This window comes from Crinia signifera, chromosome 5, assembly GCF_055691185.1.
Source record: "Crinia signifera chromosome 5, ASM5569118v1, whole genome shotgun sequence".
Classification (NCBI taxonomy): Eukaryota; Metazoa; Chordata; class Amphibia; order Anura; family Myobatrachidae; genus Crinia; species Crinia signifera.
Genome location: NC_139221.1, coordinates 189,368,527 through 189,386,377, shown reverse-complemented (window position 1 = coordinate 189,386,377; position 17,851 = coordinate 189,368,527). Strand labels below are relative to the sequence as shown.

The window sequence follows — 17,851 nt, the reverse complement described above, 5'->3', positions numbered from 1 at the left end:
TTATGAAGCCTGTGGTTTGGTCAAAGTGCACACTAGGGCCACATATAGGATATTTTTGAAAACAAAAGAATTGGGGGAATCAATTTTTAGTCACATTTCTCTAGTAAAATCTACTGTATTCGTTAGAAAAATGTATTAAAATTGAAACTCTGCAAAAAAAAAGAAATTTTGAAATTTCACCTACACTTTGTTTTAATTCCTGTGAAACACCTAAAGGGTTAACAAACTTCCAAAATGCTGTTTTGAATACTGTGAGGGGTGCAGTTTTTGAAATGGCATCATTTATGGGGGTGTCTCACATACAAGTCCCTCAAAGTCACATCAGAACTGAACTGATCCCTAAAAAAATCAGTGTTTGAAATTTTCTTGAAAATTTGAGAATTTGCTATTCATATTGTAAGCCTCCTAGTGTCCAAAAAAATTAAAAGGAAGTTGAAATAATGATGGAAACATAAAGTAGACATATGGTCTATGTTAGTTATTAACTATTTTGAGTGGTATGATTATTTGTCTCACAAGCAGAAAATTTAACATTTTGCAAATTGCTAAATTTTCCATTTTTTCACGATATTTTGGTATTTTTCACAAAAAAACACAGACTGTATCGACCCAAATTTACCACTAACTTGAAGTACAATGTGTCACGAGAAAACAATCTCAAAATCACTGGGATAAGTAAAAGCAAAAAAAAGTTATCCCCACTTAAGTGAGACATGTCAGATTTGAAAAAAAGGGCTCTGTCATGAAGGCACAAACTGGCTCTGTCATGAAGGGGTTAAGGAATGAGAAAAACTTAATCTTAACTAACTACAGTATTAAACAATGGTCTTGATTCATATTGAATGCAGTTAAACCCCTTGGCTTGTGTAGTAGTCTAGTGAAGGGGAGTCTCCAATTGTGCAGTAAACTCGCATGGAGTGCCCCCAAGTGCAAGCTGCACTTAGAGAGAAGCAGCAATGTTTTCCTAACATGTGTGTGTAATTCTTGTTATGCAGGCATGACTAGGCCAATATAGACATCCTGACCCCATCTGAATAAGCAGAGGTTGCAAATGTGAATCAATGCTGCATCTACAGACGCAGTATTCAGATAAAAGATGCTGTAAAAGTAGCAACATTAAAATATTTTCAAAATTACTGCTGTGTCCAAGGATGCATAGTATTAATTTCTGAATCAGGTCCTATATACAAACTAAGAACCAAAATTGAGGAAGTGTACAACACTGGAATCATACCCAAGGTTTTAGCACCACATGGTGCAAAAAAAAGATTGCTGTATAAGGATACATCTATAAAACATCCCATGCTTTGGTTAAGCTTGGATAATACTGACTGACAGCTTGTGTGTGTTGCAAGAGCAAGCAATCCAGAAGTTTATCTATTAGCAAGGTAAAGGATATTCCTGCTGGAGGTAGCTTGGGTAAAGGAAGTACTCCTTTAATGTAACTAGTGCCTCTTATGAAAACCCTTTCCTATGCAAAATAATATCTGAACACGAGAGTGTGTAGGATGACTTTGTATGAAATGGACTCACAACAGTACTGTACCTGTCCCTTATAGTTAGTTGGGATTCCACCCATGTTATAATGTACTGTGGGTAGGACCGGTATGGGCTCCTTGGTGACATCGACTCCTGCAAATATCATAGCAGTCTCCGAGATGCCTGGTAGACGGGTGGCCAACTGCTGAGGTGGAAGGTGGTGAAGCTGTAGATAGACGTGGTCTTTGTCTGGTCCGCAGCCTCTTAAAAAAAAAAAAAAAAAGACAGAAATGAAAATGAAAAAGGAACATTTTATGCTGTTTAAATAGCCTCCTTTTCTAACAACCAATTTTCCAAACACACAGACAAAATAGATAGACAAACACACATACATTTTGTGTGCGTTATATTATATATTGGGCAGTATTCAATGAGCATTTTGGCGATGTGCAGCGAATCCGGTTTAGGATTCGCTGCACATTCGCCACTGCTCGCTGCGTTCCGGAGCCTCGCCGGCTCCAGTATTCAACGAGTCAGGGGCTCGCTGCCCCTGACCGGCGAATTTTAACTCCTGCGGCGATGCCGCAGGGAGCCCGAGGACGGCGGCAGGCAGGGAGATGGAAGTCTCCCTGCCTGCCCCAGAACGTTTGTGGGGGGGGAGGTGGGCTCCCCGGGTGCCAGGCAGCCCCCCGGGGGTGCCAGCAGGGGACCGGGTATATTCACTACACCCGATCATGCATATGTAATGATCGGGTGCAGTGAATATATAAATATCTAATGAGCGGCTCGGCTCTGGCCCCCTTCTGGCTGGTCTGTGTAAAAAAAAAAAATTATATATATATATATATATTTTTTTTTTTTTTTTTTTTTTTATTAAATATATATTCATGTGCTTACAGCACATGAATAAAAATAGCATGCCCCTCCTCAAAATAAAATTCCTGATTTTTTTGACACCAAATGTAAAAAACAAAACACTTTATTTTAAAAGTTCACATTCCACTTCACCATAAAAAGATAGCGATTGCTACTCGGTGAAGCATGGCGAAAAAAACCTTGAAATGTATTCGCCATCTGGTCATTGAATAGGGTGATTCACCGTTTTCGTCAAAAATTCGCCTTACAGCACAAAATCGCTATAAAAACATGGCGAATCAGCCTCATTGAATACCGCCCATTATGTATAACATCTGTGTTTTCTACAAACCTTCCTTCACGGAGTTCAATGGTCATAGAACGGGACACAACATCACGAGAAGCCAAGTCCTTAGCTACAGGTGCATATCTTTCCATAAACCGTTCACCTTCACTATTAATTAGAATGCCTCCCTCACCACGACAACCTTCAGTAATTAGGCAGCCAGCTCCATAAATACCTGCAGTAACATAACAAAATAAAGATTACAATATAATATATATTTTAAATATATGTTTTTAAAATTTTGTTTACTATTGTACATATTGAAGACAATCTACTGGACTATGTTAAAAGTTATACTGAGACAAAAAATCCTGAAAACATAAGCTGCTGGGAATAGGAGACTATTTTTTTTTTTTAAATGACCCCTCCTACTTCAGTAGTAGTAAAACCTCAAAAGGTATTGGTAAACCAACATCCCTCAGTCTATTCTCGGTGGCTGAGATAGGAGAAGGTGAAAAGAAGCCAAGACTAGCACATTCTAAAAATGCTTACAAACATTTGTAGTATAGGTTATATACACTATTTATGGTTTTACTTTTCATAATGTGCCTCTCCTTTATTCTTATAAAATAAGACCCTGAATTAATGGCAAATTAATCATGTTTAGAGCAGACAAGATATAGCACAATTGAGGTGAGCTACAGATTGAATTTGGATGATATAGTGCATATAATATTGAAGTGTTCATTCTATCACCCTGCACCTTCCAAAAGCCATGCATTTCTCTTCCCTGAAGAAAAAAGAAAAGTACCAGTGGGCGCCTTATGCACACAAATATGACAATTTATTAAATGGAAATATCATACAAGAATTAAATTAAAACTAATTGGACACAGAATATACACAAAACAATAACAATATAAGCATAAAAAGGTTAAAAAACATGTGCAATAACGAAAGCTGATTTGATATGGTATGTAGTTACCAAGTCCCAGTAGGTTTTTGTCATATGCGCATATGAAGCAAGGTACTAATGTCCCGAATTGAAAGGTAAAATGCCAGCGCTCTGTGGGAGTAAACAACTGTAGAATGTCCCAACAGGGTTTTTGTAATCCACAACAGAGGTTTGAATGGCTTTGTAGCAGCAGACAATAATTGATGAGCCGATGCAGTCGACACTTTTGTGTCGATGGAGACGACAGCCACAAATCTTACTTGCGGGCAAATAATCTGCAGCAGATCCCAGTTCGGGAGAATAAATGCGCCAATGTGCCCCGCGCCTGACAGTGTCAGATGGTATCAGAGCAGCTGCACCGGCCAGACAGCCAAGTGCAAGCCGCTGGACACTGTGACAGGCGGAGACTGCTTAGGACGGGGGTCTCGTGCGCTCTGCTGTGAGTGTGACAGCTGTATGCCGCGAGCTGGTATGGTGGCTGTATGTCGTCTTCGGTGACACACCACTGTTGCGCTTCTGAGAAGGTAGCAGGGACCGAGGTAAACTGAATGTCGTGGAGCTCAATAGATGAGAGATTCCTCCAAGTCCACTGGCTCAATGGCGGCAACAGGGCTCCTATTCAAGACGCGTTTCGCCGCGCTACGGCAGCTTTTTCAATTGAGGATTTCAATTTAGCATCCTCAATTGAAAAAGCTGCCGTAGCGCGGCGAAACGAGTCTTGAATAGGAGCCCTGTTGCCGCCATTGAGCCAGTGGACCTGGAGGAATCGCTCATCTATTGAGCTCCACGACATTCAGTTTACCTCGGTCCCTGCTACCTTCTCAGAAGCGCAACAGTGGTGTGTCACCGAAGACGACATACAGCCACCATACCAGCTCGTGGCACACAGCTGTCACGCTCACAGCAGAGCGCACGAGACCCCCGTCCTAAGCAGTCTCCGCCTGTCACAGTGTCCAGCGGCTTGCACTTGGCTGTCTGGCCGGTGCAGCTGCTCTGATACCATCTGACACTGTCAGGCGCGGGGCACATTGGCGCATTTATTCTCCCGAACTGGGATCTGCTGCAGATTATTTGCCCGCAAGTAAGATTTGTGGCTGTCGTCTCCATCGACACAAAAGTGTCGACTGCATCGGCTCATCAATTATGGTCTGCTGCTACAAAGCCATTCAAACCCCCGTTGTGGATTACAAAAACCCTGTTGGGACATTCTACAGTTGTTTACTCCCACAGAGCGCTGGCATTTTACCTTTCAATTCGGGACATTAGTACCTGGCTTCATATGCGCATATGACAAAAACCTACCGGGACTTGGTAACTATATACCATATCAAATCAGCTTTCGTTATTGCACATGTTTTTTAACCTTTTTATGCTTATATTGTTATTGTTTTGTGTATATTCTGTGTCCAATTAGTTTTAATTTAATTCTTGTATGATATTTCCATTTAATAAATTGTCATATTTGTGTGCATAAGGCGCCCACTGGTACTTTTCTTTTTTCTTCTAACCCTTTTGGGGGCGGCAACCCCCTCCCAGAGGGCAGCCATTTGCACACAGCACTCAAACACTGGCCCATAGCGTTCATTTCTCTTTCCTGCCTGGGTTGTCGCTATCTGCTGTTATTGCTTCTAGCACAACTGTGGTCTGCATATCAGTGTTAAAATACAGATCACACTGTGCTACAAGCAGAGCGTGACACCCCAAGCAGGGAAGAGAAAATGCATAGGTTTTAGAAGATGCAGGGTGCTAGAATGAACACTAAGGTCAGTATTCAATGCCGCTGATTCGCTGCTTTGTACGGCAAATGTGTGCCATTTTCGTGCTCCTTGGCAAATCTTTTGACTGGAAAAGTGATTTGCACTATTCAACGCTCACAATTCGCCAAAGGCGAACTATGAATGACAGACAGATGTTTTTTAATGGGTTTTTACAATGTGATTCGCCGTGAGTGTATTCAATGCTCGGATGGCGAATTTATTTCAAAGTGATTTTCGCCGTGTGTCACCGTGTAGCAATCGCCAACTTTTTATGGTGAACTGGAATGTGATCTTTTAAAATAAAGGTGTTTTTTTTTTTTTTATTTGGTGTCAAAAAATCATTAATTTTATTCTGTGAAGGGGCATGCAATTTTTATTTATGTACTTGCTATATACATTTAATTTTTTTATATTTTTTTTACATACACGCCAACAGGGGGCAGGGAGACCAGCGCAGTGGCTCCCTAACTGCATCCCTTGCTAGTTTTCCAAGGGGGGGGGGGGCGCAGGGAGACTTCCATCTCCCTGGCTGACGCTGTTCGCCGCAGGGGTTAAAATTTGCCGTCAGGGGCAGAGAGCCCCTGCGGCATTGAATAGGGAGACCAGGAGGGCTGGCAGCGAATGCTCCAGCCCTCTGGAACGTGGCGAATGTGCAGCGAATCCTAAACAGGATTCGCTGTACATGCAGAAAAAGGGCGTTGAATACTTGCCAAAGTATTTATCTTCCAATTATGCTTAAGATAGAACACATCAATGAACTGCAGTGGTGTCACAAGCAATCTATTCCAAACTTTTGAGCACAACGAAAAAGTTTTTCAACACTAGCTTTTCTAACAATTGCATTGCTTACTATCTATATAATTCTTGCAAAGCAATAATGCCTTTTTGCATTAACCCCTTGAGTGGTGTGTTTTGCCCCAGCAAAACCCACCACAGATCGTAAGCTGTCGCCGCCGCACCCTCCCCCTCTCACCTTTGCTCCGCCGCTGCCCCAGCCGCCTGTCAGTGATCAGACAGGCGGCAGGCTCGGGGATATTTTGCGGTGGCTCAGGAGGACTCGGGTGCCTGAACTCTCCCGAGCTGCCCCGAACATCCGAGCCTGCCGCCTACGTCACTACAGAAGGATGATTTGCGGCTGGCGGCGAGGTAGCTCTGACGTACGATCACTGGGTATGCCGGAGCAGAGGGACCCGGGGGGACAACAGGAGGGGTGGGGGGTGACCCCTAAAGGTAGTGTGCCAGTGGTGCTCTGATGGAGGCACCACTGGTGCGCACCTACTACATAGTGGTATGCCTGAAAAAATTCCGGGACAGCCCGCTGCGCCGTGCATACCACTTAAGTGGTTAATAATAATAATTATTAATTATATTATTATAAATGTATCGCCTGGGCTGTATGCGTCCTCACAAAGGAAGGAAAGAAAGAAAAAAGGGGATTACTTGCAAGTAATTTAAAACTAGATTGTAAGATTGTACCTGTTGGGTGAAACTGTACAAACTCCAAATCTTGGCAAGGAAGTCCAGCTCTTGTGACCATGGCATTGCCATCACCTGTGCATGTATGTGCTGAAGTGCAGCTAAAATAGGTGCGACCATATCCCCTAGGAAAAAGAGACAAAAGATGCTCAAGTAAATAGAAGGAAAAAAAAATACGGTACTTGTTTCCTAGCACGGCCACAATCGCGGGCATCGTGTACCTTTAAGTTAAGGTACACGATGCCCGCGATGGACCCGATTTCCTTTTAAATCAGGTCCATTTTGCCGGCAAAGGGAAAATCGCGGGCATCGCGTCGGTCGCGACCATTAACATTGGCCCCGACGCGATGCCCGCGATTTTGCCATAGGCTTCAATGTTAAAATATTTTTTAACATTGAAATCGGGAGCATCACGTCGGTCTTGTGCCATTATAATGGCACAAGGTGAGATGGACTTGATTAAGTCCATCTCACATAGTAAAAAATGTGAAATGGGCCAATATGACCCATTTCACATTATATATGTCCCCGTCGTCACCCCACAATTGACGTGAACGCGGTGCGCGTCCTCCGAAACCTTTTCATTCCCCTACTATCCACGTCGGCGTGGAGTTGAGAATATAAAGTGTGGCGAGCGCAGCGAGCCACCGAGCCCGAAGCGTGGCGAGCGCAGCGCGCCCTGCGAGGGGACGCGTATACCTGTGAAGTTATACGCGTCACCTCGCGGGTCTCGCCACGCTTCGGGCTCGGTGGCTAGCTGCGCTCGCCACACTTTATATTCTCAACTCCACGCCGACGTGGATAGTAGGGGAATGAAAAGGTCGGAGGACTTGCACCGCCGCCGCTCGCCACGCTTCGAGTTCACGTCAATCGTGGGGTGGGGTTTACGGTGCAAAATTGGGGGTGTAGGGAATATTTTACATTGAATCCAATGTAAAATCGGGTCCCAGGGACCCTATTCACATTTGATTCAATGAAAAAAATCGGGTCGGTCGCATCGCATGCGATGCGACCGACGCAATTTTTCCGACACGACCACCCCGATGGAGATCGGTGTGGCCGTGCTAGGAAACAAGTACCAAAAATACTAGAGTCCTTATGGGATACTGGGAATCATCTAAAGAAATTGGGTATAAGAGGGTATCTGCAGGAGACAGGCACATCTATAACTTCGAACTGGGTGTACTGGCTCCTCCCCTCCGATTCCCCGCCCATGAACCAGTTAAGGTAAAACTGTGCACGAAGGAGGATGAACATATGAGAGGAATGATATAGGTCACTTTTGTAAATACATATATGTGAGAATAGTGGTGAGTTTTATACCAGCACTCAACCAAAATAACAAATTGAACTGAACAGTTAGGCCAACAAAACAAGGTGGACTTATGAAACAACAGATTAATATCTGCAGCGAGACCCCGCACTGGGCGGGCGCCCAGTATCCCATAAGGACTATGCGAAAAAGAATTACCGGTAGGTATTAAATTCCTATTTTCACTAACGTCCTATAGGATACCGGGAATCGTCAAAAGACATTGGGGATGTCCCAAAGCTTCCAGAAGGGATGGGAACGTGCGGAGACCGCTGCAGTACCGCCTGCCCAAACTGGGAATCCTCTTTGGCCAAGGCGTCAAATTTGTAAATTTTTACAATAGTACGCTGACCTGATCAAGTAGGAACAGTGTGACCTATTTCGGTCTAACTACTTCCGGGTTAGCACTGTCATTTTTATTATCAAACAGAAATGTCCTAGATATACATTTATTTACTGGATGGTACTCGGCATAGATTTGGGCAGTAATATTGACATAGAATTTCAAAAAGTATTCAGTAGATCGCTAGTAATCACATAGAACAACCTAATGTTATGATTTACCGAAACCGGAAGTGATGTTCCGGCTTCTCATTCCCATCATTCATAACCAGGTAACCATAGCGACGCGTCTAACATTGCGTCTTAACTTAGGAAGAATTACTTATCAGCACCCCACCAGGGGCGGTTCACTAAAAGATAAGGTTATCATATGTTAATACATTTGATATTTGACAATTGAGGTGTCCCGAAGGCCCGAAAGTGACATATCGTCACTGCTCTGGCCCTATTGGGTAGCTTATTGTATTGCCGTCGCGTCACTTCCGGCAATCGATACTGCGGCTATATGGAACGCAGTGTGCCCATTTCCTGCTTCTGTGAGGCGGAGATGTATGCGTAGATGGAACGCAGGATGCTCTTTCAACCTCAAATGGAACGCAAACATAGATAATAGAGTTCATTCGTTAAAAATCATTCATTAGGGGGGGGGGGGGCAATTATAGAATTATACACTGAGAAGTGTATACAATGAATTATGTATATCGAAAAGGAACAAAGAAATAAAGAAAAATAAAAAATAAATAAAAAATAAAATGAAATAAATAAAGAATAAAAAAATATATAAATAAGAAAAATAAGAAAAATAATTAGAATTAATAAAATTTAAATAAAAAGTAATGAATTAAAAAATAAATATAATTATGAAAATGCAGAAGGGAAATAAGATACATAGTGATCTTTAGACTTTAGATGGTAATGTTCAGACAGATGAAGGGGGGGAACCTTTCTCATTTCTTATCTGGATACATTAAGACATATCAAACTGTAGGGATATGCTATAATATACATACTGGTGATATTTAACCAGATTTGACCCCAAATACATGTACAAGACAGACAACATTAGACTTTTTTTGTTTATTTTAGCAAAAAAAATATGTAACAAACCATAATTGGTAAAAATAATCATGCTAAATTTCAGCTAATCGGACAGAGAGAGAATATGTTTCCAATATTATTTATTAACTTGAGGGAAAGCCAATAATAATAAATGAAGGAAAACACTGAATATTGAGCCCTAATGGGTCCTAGAACCAGCAGATGTATTATTGGTTTACCCTAGGGCAAAGTATATAGTAGCATAGTGATAATCAAAAGCAAAACTCATCATAATTACAGCCTTTTCAGATCTCTTGGACTATTTAGAGAACCACATTAAGTTCCATTTGTTCATTAAGGCCATTCGGATATAATGAATTATGCTTGAACATCCAAAATATTTCCTGGCTGCAAAGGGTCTTGAACCTATTGCCTCCACGTTCATTGAATACCATGAACTGGAGCGGCTACCAGATCGGAGCTTCAATACCAGACAAGCGCTCCTGTGTGTCCCTGCGCCCCAGTGATTCGGGGCTGGTAACGTAAACCTTTGCCTGTAAAGCGGCCGTGCGCCATTGGTGCCGGCTCAGCTTCTGATACAATCAAATTCCCATCATTCATAACCAGGTAACCATAGCGACGCGTCTAACATTGCGTCTTAACTTAGGAAGAATTACTTATCAGCACCCCACCAGGGGCGGTTCACTAAAAGATAAGGTTATCATATGTTAATACATTTGATATTTGACAATTGAGGTGTCCCGAAGGCCCGAAAGTGACATATCGTCACTGCTCTGGCCCTATTGGGTAGCTTATTGTATTGCCGTCGCGTCACTTCCGGCAATCGATACTGCGGCTATATGGAACGCAGTGTGCCCATTTCCTGCTTCTGTGAGGCGGAGATGTATGCGTAGATGGAATGCAGGATGCTCTTTCAACCTCAAATGGAACGCAAACATAGATAATAGAGTTCATTCGTTAAAAATCATTCATTAGGGGGGGGGGGGGGCAATTATAGAATTATACACTGAGAAGTGTATACAATGAATTATGTATATCGAAAAGGAACAAAGAAATAAAGAAAAATAAAAAATAAATAAAAAATAAAATGAAATAAATAAAGAATAAAAAAATATATAAATAAGAAAAATAAGAAAAATAATTAGAATTAATAAAATTTAAATAAAAAGTAATGAATTAAAAAATAAATATAATTATGAAAATGCAGAAGGGAAATAAGATACATAGTGATCTTTAGACTTTAGATGGTAATGTTCAGACAGATGAAGGGGGGGAACCTTTCTCATTTCTTATCTGGATACATTAAGACATATCAAACTGTAGGGATATGCTATAATATACATACTGGTGATATTTAACCAGATTTGACCCCAAATACATGTACAAGACAGACAACATTAGACTTTTTTTGTTTATTTTAGCAAAAAAAATATGTAACAAACCATAATTGGTAAAAATAATCATGCTAAATTTCAGCTAATCGGACAGAGAGAGAATATGTTTCCAATATTATTTATTAACTTGAGGGAAAGCCAATAATAATAAATGAAGGAAAACACTGAATATTGAGCCCTAATGGGTCCTAGAACCAGCAGATGTATTATTGGTTTACCCTAGGGCAAAGTATATAGTAGCATAGTGATAATCAAAAGCAAAACTCATCATAATTACAGCCTTTTCAGATCTCTTGGACTATTTAGAGAACCACATTAAGTTCCATTTGTTCATTAAGGCCATTCGGATATAATGAATTATGCTTGAACATCCAAAATATTTCCTGGCTGCAAAGGGTCTTGAACCTATTGCCTCCACGTTCATTGAATACCATGAACTGGAGCGGCTACCAGATCGGAGCTTCAATACCAGACAAGCGCTCCTGTGTGTCCCTGCGCCCCAGTGATTCGGGGCTGGTAACGTAAACCTTTGCCTGTAAAGCGGCCGTGCGCCATTGGTGCCGGCTCAGCTTCTGATACAATCAAATTGATCCTTTTAATATTACTTACTTCAATGCTAAAACTGTGCACCTGTCATCCCCCTTGTCCCTGACATGGCTTAAAATTGTTGTTTGCAAACACCATTGTATCTATAGAAATTGCGGCAATTCTTAAGTGCAGTACATGCTTCTGTAAATCTTTTTAAGTACTTTTCAGGCGCTTTATTTGCTAAATCTGCACACAAGAATAGTGACAATAATAGTGTGCATCCATTCATCGCCTATTACTAATCAAACATTTATAGGTGCATTATCCATTTAAAGGTATAGGTGCATTAACCATTTAAAGGTTTTACAGTCACATACCGCTCTGCTTTGAGTCAGCTGCGGTGGTTTCACGTGTATATAATTGATAATTAGTCATTCTTACATCTATCTACATTGTGTCTCCCACTTCAGTGGTTCATTGCTTCATTGAGGAGTTTTCACAGCTAAAGCGGTTTTGAGTGATTGATACTGCATGCATGAAAGAGACATCTTTTTTATATATGTGCAGGACTGAGTGGTTTTGTTGCTGCATGTATACATAGTTGCCAGATTGGGATATTACCATCAAAATTAGGCTGTGCAACTAATGTTTCTTCATTGATACAATTGTGTTTATAATACCATAGGGCAATTCTGATTATATTATAAGCTCTATAAAAGCCAGCGGACCATGAGGGGAATTTATGCAGGTGCACAAGTGTAAATAATGTGTATTGTATATACTTAATTTGGTTTTTCGGATTTAATTTTGCTGACTGATGATTATAATCCTTATCTCATTTAATTAAGAAAAAATCTATAATGCCAATATGATAAAGGCATTGAGGATATATGAAGGTCAGCCAATCCCCTTCACCAGCCCCATCATAATTATCTACAGATAATTCGCAATTAGAGGCAATTATATTGGTTTTACCATTAGAGTAAAATTTTGGTAAATAAATATACCAAACAACCTTTATTGTATTTATTCATAAAAAACAGCTACAGCAGCGTAAATTAATATATGAATTACTATTAAACATTTTTGCACAACATGATTCTTTATTAAATTATTTCACTTGGCATACAAAAAATACTCATAAAAAATATAAAAATCTTTTTTCGAGCAGCTTAGCAAGTCTTAGATTGGGGAATAAGAGTGCACCCCACCCGAGTTTCTTTTTCTTTTTGTTTTTTTTTCTCAATTAAACGTACCCACACTCGGGGGTGCACCACTGACCATCACTTTTCTTAAAGCCATAGCCTTGGGCACAGGCTGGTAGGTGATGTTACATTAGAATTTTTTCATTCTCAATTATAGTCAGTCTTTTCCCCAACCTACTATCTCTTTAATAATTGATAATTATTTCCAATTATTTCCATTTTCTAGTGCAGGCTCCTCCCCACCCAACTCTCTTTCTCAACTGATCTTGCTTTGATAAGCAAATAGTTTAGGTAGGGAATGATTTTGATTTCCTTCCTCCTCAGTAGTCATAATTTCTGCCATCACCTTCATAAAAATGCAAGGTGCAATCGACAGTCCGAATGGCAGTGCTCTGAACTGGTAGTGCTCATTTTTCAGAGCAATTTTCAGGAATGCCTTATGAGGGCCCCAATAGGGATGTGGAGATAAGAGTCCTTCACATCCAATGATGCTAGGAACTCTCCTCAGGTTTGCTATGACCGCCCTCAGATTCCATTCTGAACTTGTACACTTTTAGTAAGGGGTTCAGAGTTTTTTAAATTTAGTATGGGTCGTTCCGAACCATCCGCGTTTGGTACTACGAACAGGTTGGAGTAATAACCCCTGCCCTGTTCCTCCACTGGGACCGGTACAATGAGAAGTGATTTATCCCAGTCTGTGAATTGCTTGACTCAAAATTACCTGATCTTCCGGAGCTGCTGATAAGCCTGAACGGAAGAACCTGTGAGGGGAGGTCCTGCGAACTCCAGCCTGTAGCCATTGGAAATAAGACCCCTCACCTAAGAATCTAGGCGAGAGGCATCCCACTAGTTGACGAATAGCACCAGCTGATTCCCCACTTCGCACAAGACTCGTGAAGGGACCCCCGAGTCATGCGGAGGGCTTAGAGGTGGATGTACCAGGAGCACGGTCCTGTGACACTGGGGCTTAACTTACCCCGGCCACCTCATGCAGCAGAGGAAGCATCTCTTGCCCGTTGCATAGGCCTAGAAGGCCAAAAGGGCTGACATGGCTGATATGACTACCCAGAGAAAGGGCGTCCGCGTTTGCGTGATTTGCCCAGGATGGAGGCAAGGTTATCCACCCTTGCTGACAGGACTGAAAAATCCTGCAGCACCTGCTTGGTCTGCACAGTATTTGCAGCCAGCTGTGAGGACACTGTTTGCAACATAGTTGTAATACCAGAGACCCACGCAGGCTTCCTGGGAGTCTGACTGCAGTGTCCCATTAAGCGGTTTTTGTGGTTGCTCTATGTAGCACGCCACTCAAGCTGAGTTGTGGGGACATGCTTTTCTCACAAGTAAATTTTGAAGTGGACCCAGGCACAAACATTGTGCTGCAGATCACAGGTTATCTCTCACCATGCTGGAGACTGTAACCTTCCCACAAACACACAGAATACACAGTGAAATACAGATATAAATCAGTGTGAAGTGTATAGCAACTATGTGTGAGCTTCCAACACTGTGTGTGTGTGTATAGCTTTAACAAGCCTGTGGGGGAGTACTCAAGAGATACTGAGGGGACCAGCACGCCCTTAACCTGGACTCCCTGAGGAGTTGGTTTACAAGCACATATACATTCAAGTAATATGCATACAGTATTGAGTGCACAAAGGGTACTTGTGTATTATCACGGCGCCCATCGCATCGCATACCACTAATTAGGGCATGCGATGGGACCGGACTTTTCCCGGGCAGTGTGTACAATTTTAATATTGCGTCGCATCGCATGCCATTATAATGGCACGCGATGCGATTTCAATGTTAAATGCCGCGCATAACTTCACAAGTATTACGCGTCCGCTCGCCACGCTTCGGGATCGGTGGCTCGCCACCCTATAGAAAATCAACTCCACGCCGACGTGGATAGTAGGGGTATGAAAAGGTCATTGGACGCGTACTGCCGACCCTCGTGGGCTCGCTGCGCTCGCCACGCTTTGGTTTGGCGTTGATAGTGTGGTGGCATTAACAATGGGGGGGAGCTTTTAACATAGTTATTACGCATCAGGGTGGGCGTACAATCTAAAATCGGGTCTGGGGGGCATTTAACATAGGAATTAGGCATCTGGGTGCATGTACGACTTAAAAATCGGTCGTATCGCATGCGATGCGATTTTTAGTTGTACAATGACCTGCGATGGAAATCGGGGGCGCCGTGATAATACACAAGTACCGCACAAAGTAATAACACAATAAACATTTGTGAAGCGCTGAAAACACTTTTGCTGTCCTGCTACAGATGTTCCCCTTCACTACCTTACCGCTGAGGAGTGTCTGTTAGTACAGTAATGGCGCAGCAGGGAGAAGCAGGAAGCAGTGATGGCGCCCACAGAGCTCTTAGGTCCCGCTCTGAGCAAGCCCCGCCCGCTGTAATGGTGCTGGGCTTATGCTAATATTTATACTGGCTCTGGCTGTCAGTATCGACTGCCTGAACAGCGCTTTATAGGGGAACTGCCCTGGTGGCCCAGGGACTGTCCCTAGCATCCAGTCTGTGACAGGGGTCTGCGAAGCCAATGTGCAGGGACGCCACGCGTGGTGCCGCTACCGCCATCTTGCCGCACAAATAAACCGGGGTAACCCTACTGTGGGGACCTCGGTTTTTACTCACCACTGACGTCTTCGGACTGAGTCAGGAGTGTGCGGCATGCTGGGGGTGTATAACGCTGCAGCGCGATGCCCGCGATGATAAAAACCTACTCAGGACAGTGGTCCTGCAGCAGGTAAAGCTCGGTACCTTAAGAGGACTGCAACTTAACCCTTCTCCTGAATGCTGTGAAGTCCAACACAGCAAACCCAAAATAATAAAAGAAATAAAACTGAAGACAAACTCTTTGGAGCTCCAGCAGTGTGCATCCTCTCCTGAGGGCACATTTTTCTAAACTGGTTCGTGGGCAGGGAATCAGAGGGGAGGAGCCAGTACACCCATTTCAAAGTTATACATGTGCCTGTCTCCTGCGGATACCCTCTAATACCCAATGTCTTTAGACGATTCCCAGTATCCCATAGGACATTAGTGAAAAAAAAACTTTTAATTAAGAATACTGCCAGCTTTTGTACAGCTGCTTCTCAGTACAAAGTATCCCTTTTTTCGGTGTAGCATATATGGAACTATCTTAAAGCAAAGACCCATAGCTAACAGCATTTGAGATCTAACTCCATACTACTGTTTAAAATAGGAAAGTGCAGGACTAATTGCCTCCTGCTGCTCAGCCATGAAACAGTGGTCTGTGACAGCCAACATCATTGCCCATTTTTCTGCCAAATTTGCCTTGCAAATGTAATTTTGGAATGGAAGTTGAGCATTGCAGAACAGCAGGGGGAACTTATGATCAGTTCCTTCGTAACCTACTCCACAGGATGGGAAAAACAGTAAGTGATTTGAGTGGTTCAACTATAGCAAAATGGAGAATTAATAAATACAGATGATTGCATAGAGTGTTAATGCCACAAGGAGGTTTATTGCAACATGGTGGCCACAAGGGGCTGTTTTACAATTAATGTGCCAATTTTTACTACTGACTGGGAAGAGACCTTAGTAGGGACCTACAATCTACAAACTACAGTAAGTGGACTGGGTGCAAACCAATTGTGTATGGAGGTTATATGGGATACAATCTGCATCACAGTGGTCACGATGCCAGCACTACCGGCGTGGGCATTTCAACTGCCATCAGAAGACTATGTAACTTTACCAAATTAAGGATGCCAAATCCAGAATACTGAAAGACAGAATCCCAATAAGGGAGGGGGTAGGTTTAGGCACGAGCAGAGGGTGAACTTAGGTACTTAGAAGGGAGGGGGGTTAGCATAGGTGGCGGGGTGCAGGGGTTACGCTTAGGAACCAGTGGGAAGGGTTAGGATCAGGCTGCAGGGGGTTAAGGTTAGGCTGCTGGAAGGAAGGGTTATTGGTTGGCAGGTGGAGGGAAAGTATACTTACCTGAACCCTGCTGTCACATGTCCCATTAAGGCTTCTTAGACATGACATCTGACATTTGACAATTTTTTTTTTTACAGAAAGCTGTGGATGATCAGAACAGCACAGATGGGTAGAAAACAGTGGCATGGATGGGGGGGGAGGGTAGACAGAGCAGCATAGAAGGGGTGGAAGCAATCAGCACAGTTGGAAGGAAATAGTGGAACATATGCAGGAATACATGGTGGCATGGATGGGGTAAGAGTGTTGTGTTTGGGAGGGCATAAAAGTGCAAATAAGATAAACAGCACACATGTGGGAGACGATGTTACATAGTACACAAAAATAGCACACCCTGAGTCTGCTGACGCTGAGGTGTGATATATTTAGACACAGCGCGACAGCAGAAAACAGGGATATCGGGCGCAAGTAATTAAAATAATTATACAATTAGATTTTTATATAAACAAAAAGTGTGGCAGGTGCTGCTCTCAGAAGTGAATCTGAATCACTCCAAGTAGAAAGACCACAATTAATTTTAAACAAAAGAGAGCGCAGTTGTCACACTATAATAAGATATAAAATGTATTAACAACAACACATAGATATGATCTCTATAAAATATATCATATTAATCAACACTGACATCTGTTGGGCACATTGAACAAAAAAGCATTGGAGACAATATTTCAAATTGGGAAATCTCCTGGTGTGTGTGCACATCAAACCTTGGAGGCAATTTTATCACACATTGGATTAATGGTGTTGCTTTGCACCAATTTGAATGGGACATTAACCTCCAAGGGATATCTGAAACCGTGGTTATTGCTGGTGAGAATTGGCTTCATTATTGACACTAATTTTCTAAAAGCAATATATGAAATATTGTCTCCAATGCTTTTTTTGTTCAATGTGCCCAACAGATGTCAGTGTTGATTAATATGATATATTTTATAGAGATCATATCTATGTGTTGTTATTAATAAATTTGATATGTTATTATAGTGTGACAACTGCGCTCTTTTGTTTAAATTGTATTATTAACCCCTTCCTGACACAGCATGTTTTTTCCTTCCTGACAGAGCCCTTTTTTTCAAATCTGACATGTATCACTTAAGTGGGGATAACTTTTTTTTGCTTTTACTTATCCCAGTGATTTTGAGATTGTTTTTTCGTGACACATTGTACTTCAAGTTAGTGGTAAATTTTCGTCGATACAGTCTGTGTTTTTTTGTGAAAAATACCAAA

At 42.1% G+C, this 17,851-nt stretch overlaps 1 protein-coding gene across 2 annotated transcripts in view; it reads right to left on the bottom strand.

The window, feature by feature from the left end:
• The window catches only part of SDHA (succinate dehydrogenase complex flavoprotein subunit A), a 215,279-nt gene that overhangs the window by 105,326 nt on the left and 92,102 nt on the right, over positions 1–17,851 (bottom strand). For both annotated transcript variants that reach the window (XM_083188330.1, XM_083188328.1), the window contains exons 7-9: positions 6,809–6,933; positions 2,687–2,855; positions 1,547–1,742 (exon numbers count right to left, since the gene is read on the bottom strand). In XM_083188330.1, coding sequence (XP_083044456.1) covers positions 1,547–1,742; positions 2,687–2,855; positions 6,809–6,933 — 490 coding nt within the window. The remainder of the gene's footprint in view (positions 1–1,546; positions 1,743–2,686; positions 2,856–6,808; positions 6,934–17,851) is intronic.